Source organism: Acomys russatus, chromosome 4, assembly GCF_903995435.1.
Source record: "Acomys russatus chromosome 4, mAcoRus1.1, whole genome shotgun sequence".
NCBI classification, from domain to species: Eukaryota; Metazoa; Chordata; class Mammalia; order Rodentia; family Muridae; genus Acomys; species Acomys russatus.
This window is the reverse complement of record NC_067140.1, coordinates 57,423,030-57,437,286: the sequence shown is the minus strand read 5'-3', so window position 1 is coordinate 57,437,286 and position 14,257 is coordinate 57,423,030. Positions and strand designations below refer to the sequence as shown.

General features: G+C 43.5%; 1 protein-coding gene across 1 annotated transcript in view; it reads left to right on the top strand.

The window, feature by feature from the left end:
- Tp53bp1 (tumor protein p53 binding protein 1) overlaps positions 1-14,257 on the top strand; it is a 70,390-nt gene that overhangs the window by 39,585 nt on the left and 16,548 nt on the right. Inside the window, exons 13-17 of the mRNA XM_051144488.1 lie at positions 1,054-1,173; positions 1,896-2,099; positions 5,387-5,444; positions 7,503-7,595; positions 11,486-11,969. Of these exons, the coding sequence (XP_051000445.1) occupies positions 1,054-1,173; positions 1,896-2,099; positions 5,387-5,444; positions 7,503-7,595; positions 11,486-11,969 (959 nt within the window). The remainder of the gene's footprint in view (positions 1-1,053; positions 1,174-1,895; positions 2,100-5,386; positions 5,445-7,502; positions 7,596-11,485; positions 11,970-14,257) is intronic.

Sequence of the window (14,257 nt, the reverse complement as noted above, 5' to 3'; positions counted from 1 at the left end):
AGAAAAAAGAAAACCTTGAATGATTTTGACCAGAAGCCAGCTTGTTCAGGGCCATGTTACTCACCTTATCTCTGGTTACACTGCCAGAGGATTGGTGCATGGAGAGAGAGCCTGAAGAAGTGGCTGATAGGCTATAGTTCAGGACTGAGGCGTTGAAGGCTGGGTGGGGGCATGGCAGTGCTGCCCCCGGGGCCTGAAAATGGTTCAAGTCTCCATTAGTTATAGTGATGATTTTAGATGGTCTCACACTATTTTTTAATAAGTTTTACCTAGTATTGTACAAAGGTATCTTGCACCAAAAAACAGTTTGCTCTAATAAGATGCTTACATGTTCTATTTGTGCGTTCATCTGTCTGTCTGCCTCTGCCCTTTGAGTCCTGGGAGGAAAGGTGTGTGCTATCACACCCAGCTAAAAAGTTCTTTCATGTTTTCAAAAAATTTTTAATGTTTGTAATAATTTTCTAGCAACCAACTAAATGTGTACATTGGGCATGCTTCTTATGGGACTTGCTAGGGTGTAGAGATTGAGTTTTGAGTATTGTCATTCTGTTGAGTGTCTAGAATGACCACTGTTCGGTACAGTTGAAGGAAAGCCTCAGATTTGGTTGCTAAACTAATCTGAAGTCCTTTTTGGCCCATGAGATCCTTTATCACCTTTCAGAACAGACCGTACATCAGGCTTTGCTCTGGAAGGCTTGAGAAGTGCAAAGCTGAGAAAGGAACTGCCTAGGTAACACTGAGCACAGTTTACCTTCTAGACTCACAGGGGTGCATGTCTCGATGCAGTGTTTTGGAAGCAGATGATGACCCAGTGTTGCTCAGGCCTGTTTCTTTTTCTGCCTGTCCTCTGGTGGCGGCCTTTGTATCACTGCTGCTGTTGGTGGCTGTAGAGTTTGGATGTCTGGTGAAGCTCATGGGAGTAAGCATTGGGGAAAGGAGCAACCGATTTTTTTTTTTTTTTTTTTTGGTAGTTACATTTTTGTATATGTATACTTCTGTGTGTGTTTTTTCCCCATTATTGTGTTTTCATTTTCGTTCGTTTGTTTATTTCAGAAACCCCATTTCATTTCACTTTGCCTAAAGAAGGTGATACTATCCCACCATTGACTGGCGCAACCCCACCTCTTATTGGGCACCTAAAATTGGAGCCCAAGAGACATAGTACTCCTATTGGTGAGTGATTAAAAAAATATATTTAAGGCATTAAAGCAAAAGCTATTTAAAGACCATCTAAGATACCATTCTTTATGCAAGTGATACTTTTAGGTCTGAGGAGTTGGACTAAGAAGGCTGGAGTTTGGTTTGGAGGAGCAGGGTTTGATTTTCCTAGCAGGAGATGAGAGGTGGTGAGAGGGTTGAGGGAAGGAAGGAAGCACGTAAAGCTTCTGTCATACCACTGGAGCGTGGCAGGACTGGACCACTAGGCTGGATATGGAACTGTTTTGCAAGAAAGAAAGAGACAAGAAGTATGGAGAATTGCTGTGCTCAGTGCGCTGGATGACCAGTCTGTGCTTGATAGGGCAAGCAAACTTAGCTCCTCCGTCCGTGGAGCAGCAGGTAGATGTCTACATTAACCTATTTGTTTTCTCTAGTCAGTGCTGGGAGGCAACAGTCATGCCGCCTGGAGTCTCCTGCTACCTATGCCTGATGCTGGCAGATGTGGGTTGGCGGAGGGCTCATGCAGCATCCTTTGTCCAGATGCAGAAGTGGAACTGAATCCTCTTAAGACCAGGTGTCAATACTAGTTGGTAGTTGTCGATGCCTGTAACAGGATCTATCCTAGGGACCCTCTTTAACCCTGCAGAGTGGTGGAGCCAAACAGGCAAACTGATCATTTTGGATTGCTGTTTTTCATGTTTGTATTTTAGTGTTCTTTCTTTCTTCCTCCTGTTCAGGGATCAGTGACTATCCAGAAAGCACCATAGCAACCAGTGATGTCATGTCTGAAAGCATGGTGGAGATCAATGAGCCTTTACTTGGGAATGAAAAAGGGGATTCTGAGTCTGCCCCAGAAACAGACGGAAAACTGTCTCTGAAAATGAAACTGGTTAGTCCCGAGACAGAGGCCAGTGAAGAGTCTTTGCAGTTTAGCCTGGAAAGTAAGTTTTATTTTATGTAATTAGTTATTCAAGGTTATCTAGGAAATATTAATTATCGTCTACTTTTAATCATGGACATGTCTAACATTGTAAGTGTATTTGTAAAGGCTTACTCTCATTTTTTTTCTTTGGCTTTTGGCGTGTCCCTGTCAATGTTACTGAAGATGAATTATTATTATTATTATTATTATTATTATTATTATTATTATTATTAATTATTATTATTATTATTTTGGGTTTTTGAGACAGGGTTGCTCTGTGTAACAGCCCTGGCTATCCTGGAACTCTCTTTGTAGACCAGGCTGGCCTTGAGCTCACAGAGATCCGCCTGCCTTTGCCTCCTGAGTGCTGGGACTAAAGGCATGTGCCACCACACTCGGTATAGGAATCTATTATTCTATAGTGTCTGTTGCTTGGTCTTCTCTCTGTATTGAGTTTTTTCACATCCAGGAAGAGTTTAGAGCTTCAGAGATGGCACAGTGGTTAAGAGCACTTACTGCTCTTCCAGAGGACCCAGGTTCTGTCCCAGCATCCACATCAGGGGGCTCACAAATGCCTGTGGATATGATACCTCTGGCCTCCGTGGCTCCTGCACTCACAAGCACATATTCTAGCCTCCAAATACATAATAATTTAAACAGAAGAGTTTAGAAGGGAAAAGGAAGTGTAGGGTTCGTTTCCAAATGAATGCAAGTTACTTGGTTAGAATAAAAAAGGGCATCACATCCCTTGGGACTGGTGTTACAGATGGTTGTGAACTACCATGTGGGTGCTGGGAATCAGGCCTGGGTCCTCCAAAAGAACAAGTACTCTTAACTGCTGACACTCTCCAGCCCCGTACTTACAAAAATAATTCTTATAAAAGAGCCTGTAAAGAAGCAAAGAGGGGAGCTCAGAAAACCCACAAGCTATGGAAGCCTGTGAGGAGAAAGGTTAAAAGAAAATAACAGTGTCAGATCATAGGACTGAGGTACAGTTGGATAGGTGAGAAAATGTTAGTTTGAGGATGTGGGTTGGTGTCTGGGAGTGGCAGTTATACAAACATGAGGTTTCAGCTGGGACCAGAGAGAAGACTAAAGACAACTGTGTTCATTAATCTCATCCCTGTGGTGTTTCCTCAAGGCTGCCAGTTGTCTTTAGTCTTTTTTCTGGTCCAAGTTGAAACCTCATGTTCATAAACTGTCATATGCTGTTTGAGCTCACTGAGAAGCTGGTTCTGCCAGTGGAGTCACCCCCTCCCCCAGTGCAGATCCAAGCATGGTTATGTCATGCATCTTCCAAAATCCCCTGTCCTTGGGAAGCAGAGGCAGGTGGATCTCTGAATTTGAGGCCAGCCTGGTCTACAGAGTGAGTTCTGGGACAACCAGAGGCACACTGAGAGACCCTGTCTCACACAAAACAAAACAACAACCCATAAAACAAATAGCAACAACAATAACAACAAAATACCCCAAAGCCCCTGTCCTGGGGCAGGCTGGCACCCTAACTATGTAAAAGGGAGAGAGGAAAACAGCAAGCCGTTAAGGGTGCTATAAACATTGCAGCCTTAGGAATGCTAGAAGGTGAGGTATAAAAGTGCCTGCAGTGGGGAAGAGAAGAAGCAGGCTTGTTGTGGAGAGAGAATGCTGTGCTCTGCTTGGAGCTCTTTGACTGGGGACCCTACTTAGCTGCCTCAGCGAGACTGCCCAGGTAGATTTCTGCTCAGTGTCTTCAGCACCTGATTGGATGATGTTTTTCTATCTGTGAGTTCAAGGATAGCCTGGTCTACTAAACAAGTCCAGGACAGCCAGGACTACAAGAGAAGCCCTGTCTCAAAAAGAAAAGAAAAGACCAGGCATGGTGGCACATGCCTTTAATCCCAGCACTCTAGGAGGCAGAGGCAAGCGGATCTCTGTGAGTTCAAGACCAGCCTGTTCTACAAAGCAAGTCCAGGACACCCCGGGGGGGGGGGGGGCAAGAAAGAAGAAGAAGAAAGAAAAGAAAAAGAAAAAAGAAAACTCAGCTAGCTCCCAAATAATTGAGACAGAGATGTAGGCTCAATTTTTTTAACCAGTATATTTTATTATAACTTATTAACTGAGTGTACGTCACTTATAACCTGACTAACCAAAACGATAGGAAAGGAGGATTAAAGAACACAATAACAAAACCGTAAGGATATCAGTTCCCAGGAACAATTTTTTTTCGGGGGGGGCATAATCAGCAGGATTTTTTTTTTTTTTTTTTGTTGGAACCTGGAATAACCAGAACTCGGAACTTCAGCAGGAGCCAGAGCCCTGTAGCCTTTTTTCGAGTGGTTCTCTTTAGGAGTGGTTTTTTTTGTTTGTTTGTTTTTTGAATGTGTTTTAAGATTACTACGCTATGTAAAGGCTTTACCACATTGGTTACACTCACAGAGACCTATTGACTTATTCAAATAGCTTTAAGCACAATAATTGGGCAGGTATGATTTATATTAACTTTCTACACTAGGCTGGCAATATGTGCCCCAGGATACTTGCTGATGTTTGTTCTATCTGGGCTGGATCTGCTCCATCAGGCCTCCTCCTCTCTTTCCATCCTCCTCTCCTCTCCTTTCTTCTCCACCTCGTGGCCTCTACCTGAGACTCCAAGCTCAGGACCTGAAGTCCTGCCTATTTCTCTTCTGCCCAGTGACGGGCTGTCCAGCCTTTTAAAAAAATTAACCAATCAGAGATGGTTGAGCAGCAAAGCTTACACAGCATTGTTCGGTGTACATGTGCATTGCATTGCATTGATACTTTGCCTGTATATAAGTCTCTGTGAAGGTGTTAGATACAGACAGTGGTGAGCTTCCGTGTGGTTGCTGGGAATTGAACCCAGGACTTCTGGAAGAGCAGCCAGTGCTCTTAACTGCTAAGCTATCCCTCAAGCCCCATTGGTTTTTTTGTTTGGTTGGTATTTTTGTTGTTGTTGTTGTTGTTGTTTTGTTGTTTTTGTTTTTGTTTTTTGGCTTTCCTTTGTATTTTCTCAAGTGAATTTTAAATTTCCCGTATGGGGAGGTGAATGATTCTTTAGATGGTTTAATTCTCACTTACAGATAAGACAGATTGCAGTCTGGCTAAGCAGGTCTGTTTTCTATAGGAAATCTGAATAGAAATGGTAGAGATGACATAACTTGTGTTGCTAAAGCACATCCTCTCTTTAGATGTCTAGCTTTCCTTGTTTCCGTTTCTTCTGCTGCTGGTGCGGCGGGCAAAGGTGTTAGGCTTGGTGTTGACTGAGTCTGCTTCTCCTTCCTTTTTCTCATTGCTTTTGTTTTTGTCCAGAGCCTGCAACTACTGAGAGAAAAAATGGATCTACTGCCATCGCTGAGCCTGTTGCCAGGTAACCAGTACTCGTTATTATTTAGAGGAGTTTAATACAAAGGAACTGCTTAAAGAGGAACACATGAAAACACTCAACCCAGCATAAAGGGTTCAGAGTGCTTGCATTATAGGCTTTCTCAGTAATTGTAATAGTCCCACCATTCATGTAAGTGCCCTTTTTATTTTTCTGTCGGTGACCAGGATGAGAAAACAAAGGCCCAAAGAAGATGGTTCTAGACACGTTGTCCTTCTGTGTTCTGTGCTCAGCTGCAGCCTCAGGGTGTTTTACCTTTCCTTGCCAACTATTATGTTGAGCTGGTTTTGCTTTGTCATGAGTGGTGCACTGCTTTCAGTGAAGTATGCCAGGATACACAGCTGCTGGTGGGGAAGCTTTGCCATCTGCTGGCTGTGAGAATAGAATTGTTTCTGGCATGAGTCATCCCAGCACGGAAACCCTAGCAGGCACTTGGTGACATACAGGTGATGGTTCTTAAGCCAGCACAGGCAAACACTATAGGTAAAGACTTGGATGCGAGAATGCGGAGGGCTGAGGGGTGGATGTGGCCTCCATTCAAGAGTGCTCTGCGGGATGGAGAGATGGCTCAGAGGTTAAGAGCATTGACTGCTTTTTCCAAAAGGTCCTGAGTTCAATTCCAGCAACCACATGGTGGCTCTCAGCCATCAATAATGTGATCTATATGCCCTCGTCTGTTATGCAGGTCTCCATGCAGGCAGAGCACTGTATACATAATAATAAAGTCTTTAAAAAAAAAAAAAAGAGTGCTTTGCCTCTGCCAGTGACTGTCATTTTTTTGGGAGCTAGCTGAGCTAGAGCCCAGTCATAGCACTTGCCCAAACATGAGGACTTTTGTTCAGTCCCATGATACAAGTAAGTGACAATTTTTGAGCTTATTATTGCCAAATCTTGAAAGATTTGAAGAGAATTTTAAAGCTTTTTGTTTTTGTTTTTGTTTTTGAAGACAGAGTTTCTCTGTGTAGCCTTGGCTGTCCTGGACTTGCTTTGTAGACCAGGCTGGCCTCGAACTCACAGAGATCCACCTGCCTCTGAGTACTGGGATTTGTATTATAAATGATTGTTGTATCCTTTGCATTTAGGTTCAGCCTTTGATTGTTTGTGAAAAACAGCTGGACTCTGTTCAGAGTACTTGATGCAACCTTATTTTTCAGTCATTTTGCTGTGGGAAGACTAAAGTGTAGATAGTAGTGGAGAATAGTGTGATATCGACAACCGTAGTGTAAGGGGCCAGTCTTCTTTGATTATAAAGTCTTGGAGTACCTTCTTCTGCTGGTGGGTTATTCTGAAGATGACTCCTACTTATCATTTTATGTAAATATTTCAATGCTAGCTTTAAAAGATAAGGACTCCTATTTTAAAAGTGATCAGTTGTTACCATCCTTTTGACAGAGTGATTCCTTAATGTTATCAAGTATTTGTTCTTTCAATATCTTTGCTTTGTAATTTTTTTTAGTTAGAATCATGATCTTAGATCTACAAATCACATCCAATTAATTTATTTGGTTTGTTTAGTTTTTACATCATAGCATCCCTATTTCTCTCTTTTGTTCCTACCCAAATCATCTTCTAACGGAACTAGATTGTTTATTCTATTGATTTGTACATACTGGATTTTTCTCTTTACATTCTTTTAGTATTTAATACAGTCTCTTTCATTGAAGATTTTTTTCTGTGGGTGTTTTGCCTGCATCTGTTTCTATGCACCACATATGTGCCTGGTGCCCATGGAGGCCAGAAGAGGGTGTCAGATGCCCTGGAGCTGGAGTTAGAGATGGTTGTGAGCCGCCGTTTGGGTGCTGGGACTGGAGCTGAGGTCCTGGAAGAGCAGCCAGTGCTCTTAACTGCAGAGGCATCTCTCCAGTTTTTCTACTGAAAGTTTTTTTATTGTGTTAATTTGAAGTGTATCAAAGAGTTGACTTTTGGGCTAATGTAGATTAGAGCTGGGATGCTGAGGAGCTCTTTGTGTCTGAAGAGAGTCATGTCCAGTAGTACTTTTCTGTTGAAACTTACACGATGCATTGCTTTAATGTATTACATTAGTCCCCAGAAGCCTGTGTCTGTGTTTAGCTGCATCTGTGAAACCCAGAAAGAGAATGAGGCTGGAAGTGAGGATCCTCTTTCCGCACCCACCAGGTAAACATTACCTTTTTCCTTTCTTTTTTTTTTTTTTTTTTTTTTTTTTTTGAGATGAACTTTCATTATGTGGACCAAGCCTTAACTCACAGAACTCCACTTGCCTCTGCCTCTTGGGAAATGAAATTAAAGGCGTGTGCTACTACACCTGTCGATTTTTTCAGCAGCATCGATTCATTATATGGTTGATTCCATTTTATGGTATCGATTGGCATTGTTTCGTGAAGTTGGCTATTTATTTATAAATAGGTTATACTGTTGTTTGGCATTGCTTGCTACTGTTCTGTGAAGTTGCCATTTGTTTGTTGTGTTGTGTGCTGTTTGGCCCAGGCTGACCTCAGGCTTCTGGGCTTAAGCATAGCTCTTGCTTCAGCTTGCTGAGTCTGTGGGACCACACATGCTCTTTATTTGTTTGTTTTGTTTTCTTTTTGAGATAGGGTTTCTCTGTGTAGCCCAGGATGCTCTGGAATTTGCTATGTAGACGATGCTGCTCTTGAACTTAGAGATCCAAAAGGCATGTGACACCATGTGTGCACACACACACAGATGGAAAGCAGGGGTCAACATCGGATGTTTCTTCAGTCACTTTGCACCACTCACTCTATAGACCTTGGCCAGCCTGTTTTACAAAAAAAGTTCCAAAACAGCCAGGGCTATCCAGAGAAATCCTGTCTTGAAACAAACAAACCAACAAAAAAGAAAAAAAAAACCTTAATCTATTGCCCGGGAGGCCTTGGAGTTACTGCAGCCCTCCTGCCTCAAGCTTCCTAGGGGCTGAGGTTTCAAGAGTGAGGTACCACATGTGGGGGTTTATTTCACTTTTGTTCTATTTACAAGTGACATAGTCTTGAGATGCACTCATTTATGCTTATTTAATATGGCAGTAGCACACTGATTTTGTAGTTTACTGACTTAGAGAATATTCGTTCTTTTTGTTCAAACTACAGATATTAAGTGCCTGTGTCATAATTAGCTTCAGATGTCAACTTGACACTAACCTAGGGTCACCTGCAAAGGGGAACCTCAGCTGAAGAATTGTCTAGATTAGATTGGTCTGTGGCCATGTCTGTGGGGCATTTTCTTAATTGTAATCAATGGAGGAGGGTCTAGCCCACTGTGGGTGGTACCATCTCTAGGCAGATGGGCCTGGGTTGTGTAAGAAAGGCAGCTTAGCAACCCAGAGGAAGCCTAGCCAGTAAGCAACATTCCTTCATGGTCTCTGCTTGACGTCCTGCCTCCGAGTCCTGCCATGAGTTTCCTCCCCAGCCTCCCTTGCCGGTGGACTGTGATCTGTAAGCCAAAGAAATCCCTTCCTATCCCCAAGTTGCTTTTCGTCAGTGTTTTATCATAGTAATAGAAACCAAACAAAGACAACCTGTGTAAGCTGTGTAAGCTTTATCGTAAGCTGTTCAGATACAAAGATAAGACAGATTTGTATGTAACCTGCTAGCCTGCGTTTCTTCTTCTCCTTTTTGTTTGTCGAGACAGGGTTTCTCTGTGTAGCCTTGGCTGTCCAGGAAATTGCTTTGTAGACCAGGCTGGCCTGGAACTCAACAGCGATCCACCTGCCTCTGCCTCCTGAGTGCTGGGATTCCAGGCGTGCATCACCACACCCGGCCTAGGCCTGGGTTTCTTATCCTAGAGAACTGTTTACTTTTAACACCTCCAGTCACTTTGAAAACTGTGATATTTGCCTTATAGGCAACATTCAGCTAATTTATAGGATAAATAAGTCAGTCACTGCTTTTTTTTTTTTTCCAATTTTATACAAACCTAGACATATCTGGGAAGAGGGAATCTCAACGGAGGAATTCGAGACAGGGTTTCTCTGCTTAGCTCTGGCTGTCTCAAAAAAAAAAAAACAAAAAAAAAAAACCAACCCAAACCAACAAACACCAAGTGCACTCACAGCTCCAGGGCCACTCTGCCTTCACTCTCACTGCTGGCTTCTGGGCCATTAGGGTTTATGAGTTTTTCAGGCTCCAATATTTAGTCCATAGTGTGAGGTAAAATGTACAAGCTTAAGGATAGGAAACAATTACAGTTTTGAAATTATCAATTGAGTCCTGTCACAGCTTGTTTGCTTGTATGTTCGTTGTTTTAAAGGTTAAACCTGAGTTTGAAGGTGAGTCGTTTCATTAATTGCTTTGTCTTACGCAGCTGGTGGTGATTATATGTCTGCTGTGCTCAGCACTGCCGCATTTATGATCACTCATATCTCATGAAGACGACATAACTGCTACTTGTGTGTTTTCAGTGGACCCTATACTCTTATTCAGCCAATGTTCCTCATAAATAGGATTCAGGCCGCAACAACAGTTGCCTCCGTTAGGTGGCCTGTAGGCAAGTGTGGCAGCATTGTCTCCATTTCTCAGGCGGGGCAGTGCCTCTCCTGAGCAGATGGCTCTGAGCTCTATGAGGCATCAGGCTGCACTCCTTTTCTGGTCTCTGCTTCAGTTCCTGTCTCCAGGTTTCTGTTGTGAGGTCCTGCCCTGGCTTCCCTTGGTAATGGACTGTAATGTATAGGCCATGTAAACCCTTTCTTCTCCAAGTTGTTTTTGGTCATGTTTTTTGGTCATGGTTTTTATCACAGCAATAGAAACCTAATTAAGACACAGTGGTTCCCAAGTGGGAAGACTAACAAAGAGCTGGGGCCACATCCTAAGCACTGTCGTCCTCTGAGGTGTTTGGGTGTAGAGATGCCTAGGGAGCTCAGCACTGAGACTGGGCACTTGCTGTGACCAGCAAATGGCCTTTGATCTGGAAGGATCATAATCTTACTTGCAAGTTTCTTTCTTGAAGATTGTACTTCTAAATTACTGTTCAGGAGGAAGCAAACCACATGCATAGCGGTAGGAGTCAGTAAAGAATGTTAAAACTGCCAGGTGTGGTGGTACACACCTTTAATCCCAGCACTTGGGAGGCAGAGGCAGGTGGATCCCTGTGAGTTCAAGGACAGCTTGGTCTACAAAATGAGTCCAGGACAGCCAGGGCTACATAGAGAAACCCTGTCTCAAAAAACAGAAAAAAACTGTTAAAATTATTCTTAAAGCTAAATGAGACGTCATGGCTGACTGATGTGTTTCTTTTTCTTTCTTTTGGAGACAGTCTCACCATGTAGCCCAACTGTGTTGGAAGTCACAGTGCAGAGCAGGCTGGGCTGGAACTTACAGTACCACCTACCTCTGCAGCTTGAGCGATGGGGTTATTGTTGTGCTTATGGCTTTTAAAGTGGGTTGCTTAGACTTTATACGGACTTTGTATCTTGTTACTGACCTCGTTTTCTTGTGTGCACCTTTGGAGTTCTCTTAGTTCCCTTGGCCTATTTCCTGTTGCTAATGATAGTACCATGATGTGGTAAGCCATGAGGAAACGAAGTTTTATTTGACTCATGAAATGCAGGACACCACTTAATAATCCACTTTCTTTGGAGACAGGATCTCACTATGTAGCCCTGGCTGGCCTGGAATTCTCAGGCTGGCCTCGAATTTACAGAGATCTACCTGTTTCTGACTCCTGAATGCTGGGATTAAAGGTGTGTTTGTCCCTTTAATCTTTTTTATGAAGCCACCAGTATTCATTCATGAATTCCCTATTCTGGTGACCTTGTCAGGTCTTAATTACCCACTCTGCCCAAAGGCTTAACCCTAAAATACTGTACATAGTTGGATTTAGCCTTTATCCTTCAAACATCTCATAACAAGGGGGATTATTTTATTTTATTATTATTTTATGTTTTGAAACAGTATTGCATTATAGTCTTAGTTGTCCTTGAACTCATGACCATCAGCCTCGTGTGTGCTAGGATTATAGATGTGTTCCACCACTCGAGTTTAGGATTAAGCTGCATTTAAACCATGACACATGGCATTTCTATGTTTAATTTTCAGGGTGAATTTGCTCCATTTTCCAAGTACTCAAGAAGACGACAAAGAAAAACCAAATGGTACCCCAATGCTCAGGCAGAAGGAACAGCCTGTGAGGCCCACTGAGCCTGACGAGGATGCTGCTTCTGAGGACTCAGCTTCTTTTGTTTCCCAGCAGAGCGCCACACAGGGGTCATTCAGCCCTCAGCGAGAAGTGAGGGAAACAGACCTGCTCGAAGGCCTGAGTGCTAACCAGGAAAAGCCCAGTAAGGTCTTGATGCAAAGGCCCACCCAGAGTAACATAGGAATCCAGACCGTGGACCATTCCCTGTGTGCCCCAGAAACTGTTTCAGCAGCAACCCAGACTGTGAAGAATGTGTGTGAGCAGGGGACCAGCACAGTGGAGCAGAGCTCTGGGAAGCAGGATGCCACTGTGCAGACTGAGAGGGGGACTGGAGAGAAACTGGCCAGTGCTCCAGTGGATGATACAGAGTCCCTCCACAGCCAGGTGGGCACACAGTTGAGTTCCTCAGGGGCCCAGCTACAGACTCCACATTCTCTGAGGGTCTCAGTTTAGTGCTTGCAATAACAATCGTGTGTGTGTGTGTGTGTGTGTGTGTGTGTGTGTGTGTGTGTGTGTGTGTGTTAGAGAGAGGAAAAAAAAAAACAATCTCAAGTGTTGTTCCTCAGTTGTCTTCCATCTTTTTGTTTGAGACAGGGTCTCTCATTGGTCAGAAATTCCCACACATAGCCCAGACTATCTGACCTCTGAGTTTGGGATCAAGTGTCTCCTCCCATCTCACCATTGTTGGAATTACAGATGTTTGCCGCTGAACTCAGATTTGTATATTGGTTTTGGCAGTCTGAACTCAAGTCTTAATGCTTGTGAGGCAAATACTTTACTGACCAAACCATCTCCCCAGCTCCAATGACATTTCTTTTTGCTTTTGTTGATTTTTTTTTCTGTTTGTTTTTATCTTGTTTGTTGTTTTATGAGTCAGGGCCCATCTCACTGTATAGCCAGCCTGGAACTCTGTAGTCAGGCTGGCCTTGAACTCAAAAAGATCCTTTTGCCTCTGCCTTACAATGCTGTCATTAAAGGTGTGTGCCAACATGCCTGCTAATAATTTCTTAAGTTAAAAGGAATGACAAAGGAGTTGAGCAGGGATAAGGCATGCTGTCTAGGATTGCTTCTGTTGTAAGGGTCGCAAGTATTGGTAGGATTGTCCTAGAAGTCTTCATGTTCTGTAAAAGGAGAATTGCACTGTTCCTTGTGATGATGATGACAATGACAGGCAGTAAGTGATTCATTAAGGATCAGGTTTAAATGTTACATGAAGATGCTGTGAGGGGTAAAGCACTTATTGCTGCGTCTGGACTTACAGACGTTTGTGTGTCACCCAGTGTGGATGCTGGGAACTGAACTCCAGTTCTCTGCAAGAGTGCTGAGTACTTTTAACTGCTGAACCATCTCTCCAGCTCCTACCTGTTGACTGATATGGGTGTTATTTCAGCAACCGCTTTTGATAGATACTGCTACAATGCCATGCACAATGAAAGAATGTTTAAGAAAGGTGCTAGGAGCTGGGTGTGGTGGTGCACGCCTTTAATCCCATTACTCGGGAGGCAGAGGCAGGTGGATCTCTGTGAGTTCAAGGCCAGTCTGGTCTACAAATAGAGAGCCCGGGACAGCCAGAGCTACACAGAGAAACTCTGTCTCGAAAGAAAGAAAGAAAGGTGCTAGGGGCTAGAGAAGTGGCTCAGCAGTGGGTTAAGAGTGCTTACTGTTCTTCCAGAGAACCTGAGCTCAGTCCTCAGCACCTATGCCTGGAGCTCTCAACTGTCTGTAGTTCAGCCAGCCTCTGAAGGCACGGACTCTCACACATGGCGTATGTTCAACACAGATAAATAAATCTTTAAAAAAGTGCAACCAGTGATAGGTAAAGAGTATTAGGGGGAAAATTCTGGAAGTGGAGTGTGGAGAACTTGGAACTGTTCTTTTGAAGGCCTGTTAGAAAGATTAGGTGGAATTTTCCTGAATATCAGAGCTTTTAAAAAAAAATCTGAAATAGCCTTTAATCCCAGCACTTGGGAGGCAGAGGCAGGCGGATCACTGTGAGTTCGAGGCCAGCCTGGTCTACAAAGCGAGTCTAGGACAGCCAAGGCTACACAGAGAAACCTTGTCTCAAAAAAACAAAAACAAAACAAAAAGCCGGGCGTGGTGGCGCATGCCTTTAATCCCAGCACTCGGGAGGCAGAGGCAGGTGGATCGCTGTGAGTTCGAGGCCAGACTGGTCTACAAAGTGAGTCCAGGATGGCTAAAGCTACACAGAGAAACCCTGTCTCGAAAACCAAAACCAAAACCAAACCAAAACAAAACAAAAATCTAAACTAGACAGGACTCAGGCTAGTGCCAAGTGAAGCACTGGCCACCACTCCGACGCTCCTTAAATTTGTGTGTGAGAAGTGTGTGTGGAACTAGGTTTTCTGTGGTGCAAAAATGGCTTTTTTTCCTACCCACTGATAATGACATAGTCCTCAGGATATTTAACTTTGGAGAGTCTTTTCAGAGGTTGGCATGAACCGATTTTCTGCCTCCTCCTCTGACGCTGGTCTTATTTTATCAGTTAAGTCTGTTCTGTGAAGGGTTTGCTTATGTGGGCAGAAACTTTAGATCCCAGGATGCAGGATGCACCAGCCAGTGGGGGACAGTCAGGCTGTCATGGTTCTGGTGCATGTGTGCTCGATTATTGATGTGCAACAGCTGCACTCTAACCTCATTAAACAGTTGCATAT